General features: G+C 38.5%; 1 protein-coding gene across 5 annotated transcripts in view; it reads left to right on the top strand.

Annotated features, from left to right (window-relative positions):
- Dhx35 (DEAH-box helicase 35) overlaps window positions 1-18290 on the top strand; it is an 81750-nt gene that overhangs the window by 4166 nt on the left and 59294 nt on the right. For all 5 annotated transcript variants that reach the window (XR_783461.2, XR_783460.3, XM_010640070.3 and 2 more), the window contains exons 2-4: window positions 3262-3395; window positions 8405-8497; window positions 14866-14943. Coding sequence is in view for 3 of the 5 variants with exons in the window: in XM_010640070.3 (XP_010638372.1) it covers window positions 3262-3395; window positions 8405-8497; window positions 14866-14943 (305 nt within the window). In the remaining 2 variants the exon portion in view is untranslated. The remainder of the gene's footprint in view (window positions 1-3261; window positions 3396-8404; window positions 8498-14865; window positions 14944-18290) is intronic.

Raw genomic sequence — 18290 nt, 5'->3', positions numbered from 1 at the left:
TTGAGGTAATTTTGACTTGGGGGAGAGCCAGAAGTTGCGTGCTGTCAGATCTGGTGAATAAGGTGGATGTTTTTACAAGTCTGCCTTTCCATTGGATGGCACTTGGCAGCAGCATTCACTATATTTTTGATCACATTTAATGAAGATTGTCACAAAAGAGGACTTCCAGAACTGCTTCAGAAAATGGCAAGAATGACAGGATAAGTTGTTTGAAGAGGAGTATTTTGAGGAGGATTAATGGCAATATGTCTTTTACTGTAATAAATTTTTAAAAATTTAAACATTCACTGTTATTTTGATTACTCCTTGCGTATGTTGTGATCTAGCACACATACATAATGGGAAAAAGTGTACAGAAAAAACACTGCTTTCTGGAATGTGCTCTCTTTTTATTTCTTTCCCCTCCCCTCCCGTTTTTTGGTACTAGGGATCGAACTTGGGACTTTGTGCTTGCAAGGCAGGCGGTGGCACCACTGAGCTGAATCCCTGGCCCTCCCCTTTCCTTCTTTTTTCCTTTTCTTTTCCTTCCCACCCCCCCACCCGCCTTCCCTTCTTTCCTTTGTGGTGCTGAGGACCAAACCCAGAACCTCACACTTACTAGATTTGCATTCTACTGAGCTTCTCTATTTCTGTTCCATTATTTTAAAAACTGGCATGACCCAGTACATGAATTTCATAGTCCACTAATGGGTCACCACTCGGATTTTGACAAGCTGGGTTAAAGGGAATGCTAAATTGGGGTTGCTACTAGGAGCTTTTTTAATAGATGGAGAAATGAAAGTGTTTATATTTTGCAAAAGTTATAAAATTGTTACTCCTTTAAATGCAAAGTACTTCTAATCAAAAAACAATCATAAGCAGCCTGAAAGCTGGGTGTGGTGGTGCACATCTGTAATCCCAGCACTCAGGAGGCTGAGGCAGGAGGATTGCTGTGAGTTCAAGACCAGCCTGGGCTATGTAGTGAGTTCCAGGTCAGTCTCAACTACATAGTGAGACCCTGTCTCAAAAACAAACAAACAAACAAATAAGCAGCCTGAGTGGACTGTGGGATGTTTACAGAGAGATAGCAGCCCTGAGGTTCTGGTTTGGCTGAATGAAGTCTTTTGTAAAAAGATAAACTCTATTTATTGACAGCAGCTGCTCTTGTAAAAGAGCTTGTAACAGTATTCTGAAATGGGCTAGACTGTAATTTAGAGACAAGGACATCATGGGATAGGGAACAAGACCCGAGTGTAGGAAGAAGGAAGAGACCTTGTAGGATCAGTGTTAAAATATTCCAGGATGGAAATCTGGGCAAAAAACAGAGCAGAAGAGAATAAGATATTATTTGCAATATTTTTCTTGATTAGAGGTTGTAAAGGATCAAGCCCCAGTATTGTTTCCTGACCGCCCCCCCAAATTATGGGGAGTTATGATGATGTAGCAATGGTAGGGCTGGGATGTAACTTAGTGGTAGAGCATTTGCTTAGCCTGTATGAGGCTCTGGGTTTGATTCTCAGCACTAGGAAAAAACAAAACAAAACAAAACAAAACCAAGAAGTAATAGTAATAAGAGGAAAAAAGAAAGAGAAGTTGGTTGAGTATAGGCTTTGTTCCAGGTTCTGTTCTTTTATCTTGTTGAAAGGAAGGTCAGCATTTTGGCAAAAGCAACACAGCAGTGCCCCACTTACCTGATTTTTGGCAATCATGGGCCTCTGGAGTACAACTCTGTTCCTGGAAGTAGATGAAAAGGGACAGAAATCTAAAGCAGAGATTCTAAACTTAGCCTGAGGAAACTCATGGACCCCCAGCATTTTCTATTTTGTTAAATATTTTTCTGGTAATCACTGGGCTAGTTACTCTTACCATAAAGTCTGTATACTTTCATATAGCATCACAGATTTTCAGTTTCAGGGACTTGGGAGATAGTAGTTTGGGGCAATTATCCCCACGATGCCCCCAGTAGGATGCTGTACACACTTAGTAGGATGCTGTACTTCTAGGGAGGGTTTTTATTGATTCATAAGGCAACATACTCCATTACTGAACAGCTCTACCTTTTAGAAATGTTTCCTTATGTTGAGTTGGATTCTGAAGCCTGTGTCATTTACTTAGTATTTCTTGTTCAGTCTTAGGGCCTAGGACCACGTGAACAAATCAGCATGAAAAGTTACAGAAGCTGATCATAAAACGTGAACTGAAGTTTCTCCTGAGGCTTTTTCCCCTTTCAGGCTAAAAGTCTGTGGTACCTTCCATAGGTTTTTAGGATGGGATCTGACTCCCTCTTCTTCTCCATATTGGGCATCGTTTTGTCATTGTTCTTAGCAGCCTGTGGCTCTTGTTTCATATGCTTTCCACAGTATTTCTGGGAATAACATTCCCCACATAACCACTCCAGCTCTGGTTCAGATGAGGTTGCCCTTCACTGTATCCCACTGCACTGGCCCAGGGTGATTGGATCAGGGTGGGCATTGGATCTAAGCTGTGAGAAGTCAATCCCTGGAGGTTCAGTATTTGGAGCCTTTTCTACCCCCGTCCACCTGTGCACACCTGGGACTCTCAGTTCCTCTTACGGTGTTTTATTCTCTCCATGGCACTTATTATCACTTCACGTACCAGGTCACATTCTTCTAGAGAAGCAGGAAAGCGCCACAAGAGCATGGCTCTGGTCTATAATGTTCACTGCTGTATTTCTAGAGCAGGGCCAAGCCTTATCTTCGCATGAGGGTATAGGAACGATTGGCAGAGAAGCTTTGAGCCTGAGCCCTGGCGCTGTCATCAGCCTTGTTCCCAGCTCCTGTAGAAAAGCCTCCTGTAGGAACTGAGAGGAGCTTGCCAGGAAATACAGAGATGAGAGGAGAAAGCTGTGACAGCCTTCAAGGCCTCTGTGCCTGGCTTCCCTGAGACTTGCTGCTAGTCCAGAGTAACAAGATTTCTCCTTGGCCTCAGTGAAATCTACTTCTTGTAGAGTTTCTTTCACTGGTTAAGAATTTCATAATATACAGAGCTGGGTTGCCAGTGGGAGCCCAGGGGACTGCCATCTCTTTTGCTCTTGTCGTGGCAGCCAAGCCTTATTTAAGAAAGATTTTTATTTTTTAATAGGTACTATTCTAGCTTTTTAAAAATTTAAACTTTTTGAAGCTTGAAGTTTTGTACTTTTAGTAGTTTGAGATAAAAAGCATTGCTTTTTTTGTAGGACATCTTCATTTTTGAAATTTTGTAACCTTTAAACTTTTTTCTGTTCACCACATCAGAGGATCTGAAAAAACATTTCTGCTGCAGGTACAGAGGGACCAGGTGTCAGCATCTCTGAAGAGAGACAAAGTGTTACGGAAAACTCTGGGACAACCATCGTTTACAATCCTTATGCTGCCTTCTCCATAGAGCAGCAGAGGCAGAAGCTGCCTGTGTTTAAGGTATGGCAGGACCAGGGTATGGGTTTCATCATGTGTCTGCTGGGGCTTTATGTTTGGCACTGCAGACAGTGGCCTCGTATTCTGAGGGTTCTTGAAAACAGTGAAGTAGAAGAGACCTCATTTAAGGGAACACTTTTCTAAAGAGTGTGTGTGTGTGTGTGTGTGTGTGTGTGTGTGTGTGTGTGTGTGTATTAACTATATAAAAGTCCTTAAGATTTTCCCCATTAGAGATCTTACATATTAGAAAATGGGAGGCATTGGAATGGCATTCTTTTTAACCCCATCATTGCTTTCAATTATGTATAATCTCAAGCATGCAGAAAAGTAGACAAAATGTTACAGTAAACTTCTGTGTACCCATCTGCAACACATTATCAGCATATGGCTAATTTTTGTTTTCCTTAAAAAGGTATTTATTTAAACAAGATTAATTGGGAATTCAATATTATTTCAATGAAGAGTTCAGTTAGTATTTGAATTCTTGCTGAGGCAGTGATAGGATTTTGGCCTGGTTACCAGATGCCAGGTATATATCCAGACACTTGATTACATGAGTGTAAATGAAATGATGCACGCTTAGCTCACAAGAGACCAAAGGGTAAACCAGAATACATTGATTTATGGTGAACGCTAGTGCTGATGGACACACTCGATGAACATTCTTCCTTTTGGCAAGTCCACATCAGAAGCCCAGCAGTAGCCAGGAAGTAGGCTCAGAGCCAAAGGCAAGTCAGACAGACTTGGAGAATGTTTATTTCATGTGTCCTCTGGTGAGGGATGATGGGTTCTCCTTGTCTCTCAGATGCCTCTGAAATGACACGAATAGGTACAGACAGCAGCATACATGTCCGTGTGCTTTCTTTTGGTTAGGGCTGGGTGAAAGACAACAAGCTTTTACACCTGGAGGGTCCCTTTGTCTGATAATTTCTTAATGTTCATATGTTCTTCAAAGAGATAGAAAGAGCAATATTCTTAATTTAGTTTCATCTACGACCTGTGAATGTTGATGAGTGTGACCCTCAGAAGATGAGATGATAGGCTAGCTCTTGCTTCCACACCACCAGCGGTCTCTAGACTGTAGCTTCCAACCTGAGCTTCACTGTTTATGTGCTGTATGACCTTGCTTCAGCCTTTTGAGCATCCATTTCCTTATCTATGATATCAGAATAATAGTAGCATCTACCTCATAGGATTGTTATGGGGCCTGGATGAGATAGCCCTTGCAGGCCATTTAGTAAGACACCTGACACGTAGTTAATGTTCAAGTTATTGTTTCCTGAGAATTTAAATTTTGGTCTTTTATTGACTGTTCTTCACTCTCTTGTCATATAAACAAAACAACAGGTGCAAAAAGAAAACAAGAAGTTGGAGTATATTGATAGAATTAAAATATATTTATTATTATTATTTTTTTCTTTGTGTTTTTTATTTTTTGAGACAGGGTCTCACTACGTAGTTGAGACTGACCTGGAACTCACTTTGTAGCCCAGGCTGGTCTTGAACTCACAGCGATCCTCCTGTCTCAACCTCCTGAGTGCTGGGATTGCAGGCATGCGCCACCACACCCGGCTAGAATAAAATATAAAAAACAGGTTATAAGTTATTAATAGAAAGCAAAACAGACCTGAGTGTAGTGGCACATGCCTGTAATCCCAGCTACTTGGGAGGTTGACGTAGAAGGATCTAAATTTGAGACTAGCCCTGGCAACTCACTGAGATTCTGTCTTGAAAAAAAAAAATAAGGAAAGAAAGTAAAGAAAGCAAAGTAGAATCTAAGCATTGTTGAGCTTTCTCTACTTCTGTCTTATAAGATGATAAGGATTAAGTCTAGAAGACAAAAAGATAAAAAATTACCCCTTATCACCTCTCCTCCATTTAAACTAAAAGTAGTTTTAAAACTGAAGTTGGTGGTAGGGTACTTGCCTAGTATGTGCCAGATCCTGGATTTAATTCCTAGCATAAGAAAAACAGCAACAGTAATATAGAAATTGGTACTTAAGCAACCTTAATCATCCTTTTCTTTTTCCCAGCGCAGTTATAAGGCAGCATGCCCCTTGGCTGCTTTTGGTAGCCTGGCATTCTCTTGGGCCTGGAAAGTGCTATGTAAAATTGTTCTCTTATGCAACATCTTTTTGAATGATGTCACACATTGGATTCTTCATTTGCAACATATCAGAAACCCTTTTAGGCCTGTGCCACATAAAGTTGGAATTACATTTCTTTCAATTCAGTCTTGTATCTACTGCCCAGTTTTCTCAAAATGCTTGCAGCCTGCACTGCCTTCTAGGTATAGTGCAGAATCTTTAGCCCTGCGTTCAAGGGCTCTCAAAGGGAAATCCTAACTACATCTTTCCCAACTTGTTTCCATACCAAATCTGAGTTTTTCATAGCTCTCCAAAAATATTTGCATAATTTGCTTATTTCTGTCTTCTTTCCTTTGCTTATATTATGTTTCCTAGAGTGCCTTGTTTTTCTAGCTTTATTCACATTGTCTTTCAAGTTTTCTTTGACCACCCACTCATTTAACCATGCATTCATTCATTAATCTATCTGTTCATCAGTGAAACTGCCATTTACAAAATAACTGCAAAGAACCCAATGCTTTGTTCTTCCTTCACCCAAAATGAAAGAAAACACAAAGTCTCAGCAACAAGAAAGCATTTAGAGTAGTCATTAGACCACCTGCAGCACAATCTCCATTGGGTGCACGTATAAATACAGATCACTGGGTCTCACCTAGCTGACATTAGGGCTAAGAATCTATATTTTGATGTGTATCCTACAAAATTCTCACACTAAGACTTGAGGACTTTATATCTAGACCCCAGACAACGCCAAATTCAGAAGCCCCAAATAACCAATATCTTCTTTGTTAGATAGAAACTAGCAGCACCTCAGCTCTTCTCAGCTTCACCAAACACTCTGTTAGTGTGGTAACAGAGAAGCTGAGCAGTGTTCAGAGAGGGAGCAGTTTCTTTCATTTCATATCAGGTATTTATGGAATACCTTCATTACCTACTGGACTATCAGGTGTATCTGAAATCAACTGGGGATTGAACCCAGAGCTTTCTCACTGAGCTACATCCCCAGTACCTCCTCTCCCTATTTGGAGACAGTGCCCCATCCCCTCCCCACTGGGGCTCCAACTCAGGACCTTGCGCTTGCAAGGCAGGCACAGTGCCTACCTTGCGCTTGCAAGGCAGGCACAGTGCCACTGAGCTAAATTCTTCGCTGACAGGGTCTTGGTAAGTTGCTAAATTACCCAATCTGGGCTTAAATCTGCAGTCCTTGGAATCCTTGCAGTCCTTGGGGTTACAGGCATGCATCACCATGCCTGGCTTTCCTCTGGCTTTCAAATTGCCAAATCCTGTTTCTCCTCACTGTAAGGACAAATTTTATTTATTGCCCTTTGCCTTGCACCCTTAGGATCTCTGGCAACAACACCGGAATGTTGGAGGAATTAGGTTCATCACTCCAACACAGCACGGGTCTCTTCAGCAATCCCTTGGGCTACAGGTCTCAATCCCGGGCGTTAAGACAGCAGCAGCAGCCTGGGCTAGGTGGGCTGTTTATATAGCTCTCTAGACAAAGGTAGTAAAACTACCTGTATTTTTGGCACGAAAAAGGTGAATGTGCTTGCAGTCACGTCCCAACCAGGCCCTGGCCAGGGGTCCGGGAGGGGCGGAATGCATCACATTCCTTATCTTGATGTTAAGAACATCTGGTCTTTTTAACAAAGTCCTTCCTGCTTTTTTCCAGGGAACTGGCCAGGTATCCAGGGAAAGAAGTGGTGAACTAGTGATTATGCGCCTTAGAGAGCCGAAAGCCTTAACCCAAGCCTTTCCATCTTAAAGTTTTAACTTTCCTTACACTCACACTGAGTGCTTTATTGTGAACTTGCATTTAAAGATAGAGGTCAAAGCATATGTTTTTTTTTTGTTTGTTTTGTTTTTCTCTTAGACTTTTTATTTTTTTGTATCTTACTGAGTTTATTGGTACTTTTAAGTATGCAGTACACTTAACATTCTTCATTGGGATCTTGTACCTTTACATGACAGATCTTGGTTCTCATTTTTCCCCATACCCCTGCCCTCCCTTCACCCCCTCCACCCTCCCCTATTTACAAAGACTTTGTTTCCATTTTTTTCCTTGTCTCATATTTTTTCTTTTCCCTTATTTCTTTTTCCTTTCCCTTCCCATTTTCCCCTCATCTTTAGCCCTTTTCTTCCTATTTCACATTATCAGTTATACAATTTGAATCTTATTTACACTTTTAGTTTTAACAGCAGAGAAACAATTCGGTATTTACACATGTTGTTAATAAATGAAAAACCTTTTTAGTTAGGTAATAAATGCATGTTGTACAAAATTCAAAGGTTTTCACATCTATGTTCCCCACTCAACATTTTACCATCCTTGAAGGCAGCAATGTTTACAGTTCTTTGTTTTATTTTTTTTTAGAGATAGTCTACAAATATATATGTATATAGTATATGTGTTCATCCTTTTTTAAAAACACAAATGCAAGTGCATTATTCACTCTTCTATATGTTGTTTCTTTTGCATATCTTGTAGATTATTCTATATTATTACAAACAGAATTTTCTTTTAATAACTGAATCATTGAAGTGTTTTATAGTTAATTTAACCTGGCATCTCTTGGTGAACATTTAGGCTGAGTTTTGAAGTATTATATACAATTATGCAATGAATATGTATATATATATTTTTGGGCATATATTTTAGTATGTCTCTAGTATAATTTCTTACAAGGGAAAATCTTGAATCAAGGAGTTCATGATATATGTTGGTAAGTATTACACTTGATTGCAGCTGTTTCAACTAATACTGATTCTAGTGGTCCCTGAGAGTTGGAAATATATCTTGATAGTTCTTTTTAAAATTTACTGTCCTTTGAAAACAGCTCGTTTCACAATGTTTAAATATTTTTGTTTAGGTCTTTAGAGACAAATTATGGCTATTTATAATGTATAGTTACTCTTTTCCAGCTTAGGAATCATATTTTATACTTGATAGAAAACTACCAGACAGTGGTGATTGTTGGAGAAACAGGATGTGGGAAAAGCACACAGATTCCTCAGGTGAGTACATAATTAATTAATATGTGTCCTTATAATTAGATTTATTTGGAAATACTTTGTATCTTGAAAACCCTCTTTGCTTTGATTTGCATTTTTAAGGCCTCCTCTCAGGAACTAGTCACCTCTCAATTAGGAACTACACACTTCAGTCACTTTTTTATTAAAATTTTAGGGCTTACAATTTCTTTGATTAGTGCTAAAGTCAATGTTTCTTCAATTTATTATATTTCCAAAATAAAAATGGAATAGCCATTTTTTGAAAAGAGCAGAGAGGAATTATTCAAAGATGTGTAATTCATTGCTTTTGTCCTCAAATAATTGTAGTTGAATACCACTGTAGCTGCAAGTGAAAATTGGCTATTATAGAAATATGCAGTACTATGGAAGAAACTTGCCCTACTGGGAAAAATTCTATCTGGTATGGATAGGATTGGAAAGACAAAGGAACCAGGAGAGGATCCGAGTCTAGAGGAAGCAGAGGAGGAGGGAAGTTTCAGGAGGTGAGTGGGCACGAGTTTCAGCCTAGAGGGTGACTAGGGAGTAGGAGACAAAAATCAGTCCTGGGGTGGTCATCTTGGAGAGTCAGTCCAGTGGAGTGGGGGGAGAGGAGAAGGTCATTCATAGGGAGTGGAGCTGTGGTGAGGAGTAGGGGGCTGAGACAACAGCTCTCTCGTAGGGTTTTATAGGTAGGAAATTGAATGTGTTGATGATATGTTATTGGCTCCCTGGTGCAGACTTGTGAACTTGCTAAGATCTCTGTATTATTATTATTATTATTATTATTATTTTTCTAACTCAGTAGTTTAGGGCCATGGAAGTTTATTTCTTTTTTTTGGGTTTAGTCCCCCGACACCAAGAACTCAGGACCTTGTGCTTGCCAGACAGACGCGGTGCCTCTGAGCTAAATCTCCAGCCTCTCTGTATGGTTTTTTTGGAGACGGTCTCACTATGTAGTTGAGACTGACCTGGAACTTACTGTGTAGTCCAGACTGGTCTGGAAGTCACAGAGATCCTCCTGCCTCAGCCTCCTGAGTGTATGGTTTTTAATACCTTTGTCTGCTCTCAGGATAGTGGGTTTAGGATCAGGCTCAGACATAGGTATTTTTAAAAAGTTTTCCAGGTGATCTAAGGTATAGCTAGGGAAAGGTAGGCAGAGGGGAGTGACTTAGTAGAGAAAAGACAAGACAGCAGAGGAAATGGTGGTCTGAAGGCAAAATGTGTGTACAATTAGTGTCAAGAGCCCAGAAATTTACTTGTTTCTTAGAGAAAGAAACGGGAAGGACCAGGTTAAATTCCTGAGAGGTTATTAGTACTAATAGTACTAATAGTACCGATAATAGGTAATTATTACAGTATAATAGTAAGTGCTACATAAAGTGAGCCATTTACCAGTATTCACCTGTTTAATCCTCAATGACCCTATGAAGTAGGAGCTATTTTTATCTCCTGTATAGGTGAGGTTGGGGAATATAGAATTGAGATAAAAGGCCATATGAGAGATCCATTAAGTTTTGGAATTAGTTATTTAGTAAGATTAGGATAAACTATGTTATGGTAACAAAGAACCTGAAAGTCTTATTGGCTTAACAACACAAAGATTTATTTCTTGCTTACATGTATAGTCATCTTGGCTTTGAGGTGCTATGTGTCATTGGTACCAGGCCGGACGGCGTATCTCTTATTTGGGATTGTTGATCTTGTGGTGTGGGGCACAGTTTGGAGTTGGCTCTCGTGGCCCTTGTGCTTAGATTTCATTGGTCAAAACAAGTTACATGGCCAGGCCTGAGAGCAACAGGGTGGCAATATGTAATCCTTCCACATTTGGAGGAATACAATATAGCATATTAATGTAGTCATGTCCCCCAGCAAAGCTCAGCTGCCATGGAACAGAGAGGGCCTGTTGAGGGCTGAGTTCAGGGGAAGAATGGCTAGAGAGGAGTAAGGGCTAAGGGTCCAGGCTGGGCAGTGTGGCAGTAAAATTGTAACGTTTATTTTAACAATTAAAATGTTTTGAATATTTAATGGGTTCACATGGTTTAAAATTCAAAAAAGCCTAAAAGAACACAGACAGAAAGCTTTCCCTTCTTTATCTTCTGGTGCTTATTTCCTTTATGCAAATGTAACCAATGTTATCAGTTTTTTTTGGGTAGAGATATTTTTATGCATTTACATATATATATATGTATATATATAATATTCCTTTTAAAAACCTCTGTATATGTTTTAATGTACCCTTTTTCATTTAATGTATTGTTTTTTTCTGTTCCAAAGATTATAGTATGTGTACATAATTTATTTTACCAATCTCTGGTTGATAGATATTTAGGTAGTTTCTAGTTTTGTATTATCACAATAATGTAATGAGTCAGTTTGGCACATATATCATTTTGCATATGTACAGGCATTTACTTTTATTTTTCTGTATTGGGTATTGGACCTAGGACCTTGAGTATGGACTGGGTATGTGCTCTACCACTGAGCTACATTTCTATCCTGTTTTATTTTTAATTAAAAAAAAATTTTGAGATAGGATCTTTCCTAGTTACCCCAGGCTGACCTCCAAACAGTGTTCCTTCTGCCTCATTGAGTAGTTGGGATTGTGTCATGTGCCAGCCTGGCTAACAAGCTCTTCTTGTTGTTTTTTTGTTTTGTTTTGATTTTTTTTTTGTTTGTTTTTTTGAGACATGGTCTCACTATGTAGTCGAGACTGACCTGGAACTCACTATGTAGCCCAGGCTGGTCTCGAACTCGCAGTAATTCTCCTGTCTCAGCCTCCTGAGTGCTGGGATTAAAGGTGTGCGCCACCATGCCCAGTTTAACAAGCTCTTCTTAATCAGTTTTTATTAGTACTGTTATTGGTGGAAGTGTTCCTTATCCCTTTTTTGGTGGGGGTACTGGGGATTGAACTCAGGACCTTGTACTTGCAAGGCAGGCGCAGTGCCACTGAGCTAAATCCCCGGCCCTCCTTATCCCATTCGTTAACTCTAAGACCAGATTTGATCATCTTGAAGCAGCATGGAGAAATGAGACAGGATTCAGCTTCTGGTCCCATGATGTCCCTCCCTGACACCCAGTGCTTCTTGGTGTCTTGCACTACTGTTCAGTTTCTTCTTTGAAGCAGTCATAATCATGTACAGCAGTCTAATGAATCACTTGGTGTCCTGAGATGACTAGCCTCATGGAACAGGATGTTAGTTTTTATGGAAATTGTTTCTTTCATTTAACACTGTTACTAAGAGATGAGCTCCATGTGTGTTTGTTTGAATTATGTCTTGGTTGTGTGTCAGGGCTTTGGTTTATGTAGTTTGATTTCCAGATCTTGGATTTTTCTCTGCTTCCTTGGAAAGTTATGTGATCTCTTTGTGCCCTCATCTGTATATTGCTGATGATGCTATCAACTTCTTTGTGGGATTTGTTGGAGGATTACATGGGTAATGCATGTAAGGCACTCAGCATAGTTCCCTGGCACTTAGTAAGGTACTCAGTGAATCTTAGCTATTATTCTGATAGGTTTTTTTTTTTTTTTTTTTTTTTTTTTTGTATTTGTGTTGATTGGGGTGGTTAGTAGTATTTTTTTTGTATGAAATATAAGAGAGAGACAGTATAGTTGTTACAGCAACCTATGTTTATATTACAGTTCATTTCTTACAGTTGTTTTTTAAACTTTAATTTTGGTCTGAAGAGAAAAATTACAAAAAATAATATACTGAATTTTCTTATACCCCTCACATTACTTTTAGTACAATACTCAAAAAAGCGGACATTAACTTGCTATAATACTGGTAATGAGACTACACATGTTATTTAAGTCTCTTGTTACTTTTTGGGTTCTGGGATCCTACGTTACACTTAGTTATTTCTTCTCAGTCTGTGAGAGTTCCTCTGTCCCTCATCTTTTATGACCTTACTGCTTTTAAAGAATATTAGACATTTATTTTTTTAGAATGTCTTTCACTTTGGGTTTCTGTCACATTTACTCAAGATAAGAAGGGCTTATGTATTTTTGGCAAAAATACCACAGAAATGGTACTGTATCCTTAGTGCATCATGTCACAGGATCATGATCATGATAGGTCTTGTCATTGGGGGTGTTAGCCTTGATCACTTAAGGGGCTAGATTTCACCTCTAAAGCTGCTGTCTTGGCCTTTATAGTTAGTACATATCTTGGATGAGGTAATTTCAGTGTACAAATGCTCTGCTTCCCTTCAGACTTCTACCTGCTCGTGTTAGTGTCCTGCAGTGGGTCTTGTCATGCATCAGTGGTGATAACTGCTTTTTTTCTCCGCTTTCCTCTACTTTTGTAAATGGAATCTTCTCTAAGAAAGAACTGTCCTTTTTCTTCCGTGTGTGTATGTATATCAATATGGATTCATTAATTTTTTTTCCTGAGGGTTAAAATTCAGCACAATGATTATATATTTTGTTGCTCAAACTGTTCCATCTTTGACTATTAGGAACACCTTCAGTTTTTTTCCTGTTTTCTTTCTATTTTTTTTCCTGTTTTCTCTCTAAAAGCATCCTTTTTTGACCACTTCCTTACTTAGTGCTACAAGACATGGCTCACTTTATATTTCCTATATCTAAGCTGATTCTATTTATTGGAAAATGGTATTTAAAAAAAAGAGATCTGGATGCTAGGGTGCTCACTGCAACTGTGAATCTCACTGGACAGATTTAGGAAGCATAAAGAAATACTATTAACCTAGATATATAAAAGTACCTATTTATTTTTATTTATATATATATTAAATAGCAAATTTATACTGATACTTTCTTTTCAGTCTGTAGGGCTCATTTTAGTCTTATTTGTAACTTCCTCCAACAGCAAGAAACTCACTCTCTATACGCTACATTTTGTTTATATCTTGTTTAAATTCTAGTATATGCATAAGATAGTTTTAAATTAAAACTGCTGACCACACCCTTGTTTGGGTGTTTACCAGCATTTGCTAACTAAATTATAGTTTGTGGAGCTGGGGATGTAGCTCAGTGGTAGAGTTCTTGCTTAGCATGTGCAGGGCCCTGGGTCTGAGCCCCAGCCCTGCAAAAACAAAAACAATTACTAATATTTATTACACTTTGATTTGTCTTTAGCCTTTCAACATCTAGTGAAGATACTGTTTTCTATGGTTATTTGGCTTAGTCCTTTTCCACCCTTCACAGGTATTTATTAGAAATATGAGAAACTGAAAAAATGGAAATAAAGTGTTTGTAAATGGGGAGGGGAGGAGGAGGTGAAGGGAGGGCAGGGACAAGGGGAAAAATGAGAATCAAGACCTCTTATGTAAAGGTACAGAATCCCAATGATGAATGTAATTGTATTGTATACCTAGATTGTACTAATAAACTCAATAAAAAGAAAAAAAAAAAAAGAAATGCAGAAAGGGTCATTTGTTAGTGTTTGTATTTCCTTTTGTTTTTCCCCTGTATCCTGGGGGAGGAAATGGAATCTTTTCTAAGAAAGAGCTAATTTCCTTTCTTATCAATATAGATTGATGAGTATTTATATTTTTTATAGGTTAAAATCTAGTACAATGATTATTTATTGGTTTTATTTACAGTATTTGTGAATATTTGAAGGGTATGTGACTATGGTTCTGAAAGTCAGAGCTACCCAAAATGATCTCTTAGAGCACTGCTACTCTTTCGTTCCCGTTACTGTTTGCTTTTCCCTTCTTCTTTCCCACCCAGCCCTGTAGCCAACTATTCTCTTTGATTTCTGTGTTATCTTTCCTTTATTTCTTTTGAACCAGTGAACATATACGTTATCAGCAGTTTTAATCTTTTTTGTTATAGAAGTAATATATATTCATTGTAAAATAATTAGACATTATATTTAACTCTGATAACCACTGTTACCCATGTAGGATTTTAAGTGTTTATAATTAAGTATATAAATAGTTCATATAAATACATTTAATCAAAATTTTTATATACAAATATCTAAAGACATGTTCATATATAACTGAATGATTGTTTTTATTTTTACTACAGTGTGTTGTGTATTTGGTATTTATATCGAGCTGCCTCTATGCTTAAGATTCTTTGTTCTATGGATTTAGCATTGTTCTGAATGTCCCCTCGGTATTGTTTTTTCCCTTCAGGACTCTGAGGTACAGTACATGGGAATTTTGTAGTCTGAGGAGTCTGAATGTTGAATCTTGTTCTTCTGTTTGTCAGTTTTGATGTGAGCTGAGACAAATTACCTAATATCATCAAGCTTAATATGTGTCATCTGTAAAATAATTTCCACAGTTCTGCTGAAACAAGAGCAGTGTTGTTTCCTTGCTGAGTGATTTTAACACAGCACAGGCTCATCTTGGAGAGGTGGTGTCTGAGGTGTATTCACATGTGATTCTGCTTGCAGTACCTGGCAGAAGCTGGCTGGACAGCCGAAGGAAGAGTGGTTGGAGTGACCCAGCCTCGCAGAGTGGCTGCTGTGACAGTGAGTTTCTTTTTGTGTTGTGGCATCTTCTGTTTCCCTGACTTATTTTTTTAAATTTCCTGAAAACTTCCAATGAACAGAGATTGCTGCCTCACAATTTAGCTCTTCATTTTAAAAGGAGCTGTGATTTGAATATTCTGGTAAAATTGATATGTACACATGATGAGCATTTTAAGTAATAAAGTACTGAGGAAATAAAAACAAAACAAATAATGTAAAAAGCCAACAAAACTATGGCTGGGGATGGTAGCTCAATGGTACAGCACTTGATTAGCACCTGTGAGTCACTGGTTTGATCTCCAGATCACAAATAATATAGCAGTAGTAATAACAACAACAACAACAACAAAGAAAATTCATCCAGCAAAAATGTTGTGAATGTCATTCCAGACTTCTTTTAAAGATAAAGATAAGTGTTTGGCTGGTTGAATAGAAAAATTTTATGAAAATGGGATCATAATCATAGATTTCCTTGTATTTAACAAAAGAAAAAACTGAAATGAAATAAGTGCAGTTAACTTTGGAAATTTGTTCATCACAAGAGAATTTATTAAAGCTTGAAAAGAAAGAAAGATGAAAAACTTTAAAAAAATGTTGCTTTTTTTTTTTTTTTTTTTTTTTTTGGTACTGGAGATCGAACTCAGGCCCTCACACCTGCAAGACAGGCAGTGGTGAGCTAAATCCCTGGCCAACAGAGTTTTTTATGAAAGAAGAGGAAATTAACGCATACTTTCTTTCTACCTTTCTTCCTTCCATTTGTTAATATACAGTACTGTCATTTTCAAGAGTTAGAACATATATATTCTTAATTGTTATGCCCACAGATGTTTACCTTAATTTATTTAAATGAATTAAATGCTCATCTCTAATTATTTTCCATGTTTTTGTGAACTCTGAACTATTCATTTTATTTCTTGGTTGGGTGAGTAAAATTTCTTTTTACATGCTTGAGAATATTTGTGATCATATGTAACATTTTTTATTTGTATTCTCTTTCCTTGGAAACTGCAGAATTTGTCCTATGGCCCTTGGTGTTAAAAATCACTGGAGAAGCCGGGCGTGGTGACGCACGCCTGTAATCCCAGCACTCGGGAGGCTAAGGCAGGAGGATCACTGTGAGTTTGAGACCAGCCTGGGCTACATAGTGAGTTCCGGGTCATCCTCAACTACTTAGTGAGACCCTGTCTCAAAAAAAAAGAATCACTGCAGGTCTGAGTCTGAGGTTCAGCAGGCTTTTCCCCATACCTTCTGGCTTGGTTTTTTTGCTTGAATACCTGCTAATGTTGCTTTTCATCAGTCTTGGTATTCCATGTGCTGTCATAGTATTTCCTAAATATGGAAAAATTCCTATCTTCAGATTCAAATCTGTCAGGCAGGTTTTCTTCTGTTATATCTTGGCATACCTTTCTGTTCCAGTTTTACTGCCTTTTGTAAGCATCAACTAAGTACACATTAGATCATTAACTGACTCTGGCTGGAATCATGCTCATTTCCAGATTTTTGTTTTTTTTGGTAGTAGTTCTTCAAGCCTATCCACAGTGTTCATGAATCTCACAGTCACTTCTTTTAATTCCTTCTTCCCTCCCTCCTCCCTTCCTTCCATCCATCCCTTCCTTCTGCTTCTCTCCTCTTTCTCTTGCTCTTTTCTTCTCTTCCCCTTCCCTCCCCTTTTTCCCTTTTTGTTTCCCTCTGTCCCTCTGTCCTTTCCTTTCTTTTGCAGTGCTGGGTATCAAATACAGGTTTTTGGTACTGGTGATCAAACTTAGTACCATGGGCTTATGAGGTACATGGCAGCACCACTGAGCTAAATCCCTGGCCCAAATCCTGGCTTTTGAGCATGGTAGGCACATGCTCTACTGCTGGACTATTTCTCCCCCCACCCTTTTCAGGAGACAGAGAATCAAATAGAGTAAGAGAAGCTACTAGGTTATATTACAGATTTTAAAAGCTGATAATGCTATAAAACATGAAAGATATTCATAAAAGTAACATGACTTTTAAAAAAATATCAGTTATCTGTCTTGCTAGACATTTTTCTGTAAACTTTTCTCCCATAATTTTTGGCTGCATTTCATTGATGGCCTCCTTACAGGACAGTGGTTGTCTGTTATTTTCCTATAGAGAGCATAGAGCAGCATTTTAGTGTTTCTTCTAGCATAGCTGATTCACATTTGCTTTTTATTATTGACATAGTGGAAAAATTCTTTAGTTTGTAACTTGTTTATAGTGTTACGGAAGGAATTTGCAAGTGACACACAGAGAGGCAGCAGAATGGAAGTAAAATAACAAATTTACTCATCAATGGGGGTCGATTGCACATATGCAGTGCCTGGATTGACGACCCACTGGGATACAACTTCTCCTTTTATAGGGTTTTACAGCTCTGACCTCATTTGGGTGGTTACGTTTCATTTTTACAGTTCAAATCACGGTCACGGGAGGGTTAACTTTCAACCCAGATATAATTCTTTGTAGCTAGGGGAGTTTACCTTTAAGATTCGCCTAATTATCCGTAGGAAGAGGGGTGTTCAGGGTCAGGGGAGCAATTGTTAGCAGTGGTCCTTTTCATCTTGACACTTTTACAATCATGTGGCTCTATTCTCTTTGGATCTCAAGGTCTTGATGTGTCCTGTCATCTCAGGGTAAGACCAAATGCCTCATTCAGCAGGTGCCTGTTCTGAGCTAAACAAAACAAACTGCTGTTAGAGACAGTAGAAACCATTTTGCATTGTATAACTTTATAGGTTTTTGCTATTTATACAAGTTTTCTCCATCAGTAGCATTGTGTAAATTTGGGGAATTCTCATATTTGGTAGAGCCTCTAGTTTCTTTCATGTGCGCGTGGTGAGATCTGCAGAACTTCCCCAGACTGGCTTCTGGCCTGCTCATTTATCACCTTGTTCCTTCTTAACTCTCCTATGTATCTATTCCTTAAGCTTTTTTTAGCTTCAACTTGTGATTTCTTTGAAACTCAATTTCTGAGTGCTTTGGGTAATACTTTAAAATTTTCATTTAACAATTTTTTTTGCTCATATTGTTTCCTTCTTTTATTTCTTCCTTTTTTGTCAACTTTTGTGTGTTCGGGTCTGTGTTAAGTACTCATCTCTGAAGGAGATCATCAATGGGGGTCGAATGCACATGACCCAGAGCTGTGACAGAGCTGTGAGACTAGTAGTGTGGATGGGGCATGCCCTCTGTCTGATGGTCTTTCTTTTTTGTGGATAAGGATAAGGATCTGGTGATGTACCCCTTGGTGATTTGAGAAGCCTTTGTGGCCCAGGACAAAATTCTTAGGGTTCTCTGATTGGGTTTTTTTTTTTTTTTTTTTTTTTTTTTTGGGTTTTGAC

Source organism: Fukomys damarensis, unplaced genomic scaffold (assembly GCF_012274545.1).
Source record: "Fukomys damarensis isolate Sample0158 unplaced genomic scaffold, DMR_v1.0_HiC HiC_scaffold_22, whole genome shotgun sequence".
Taxonomy (NCBI): Eukaryota; Metazoa; Chordata; class Mammalia; order Rodentia; family Bathyergidae; genus Fukomys; species Fukomys damarensis.
Note: the sequence above shows the minus strand (reverse complement) of the source record. Positions and strands in the feature narration are given on the sequence as shown.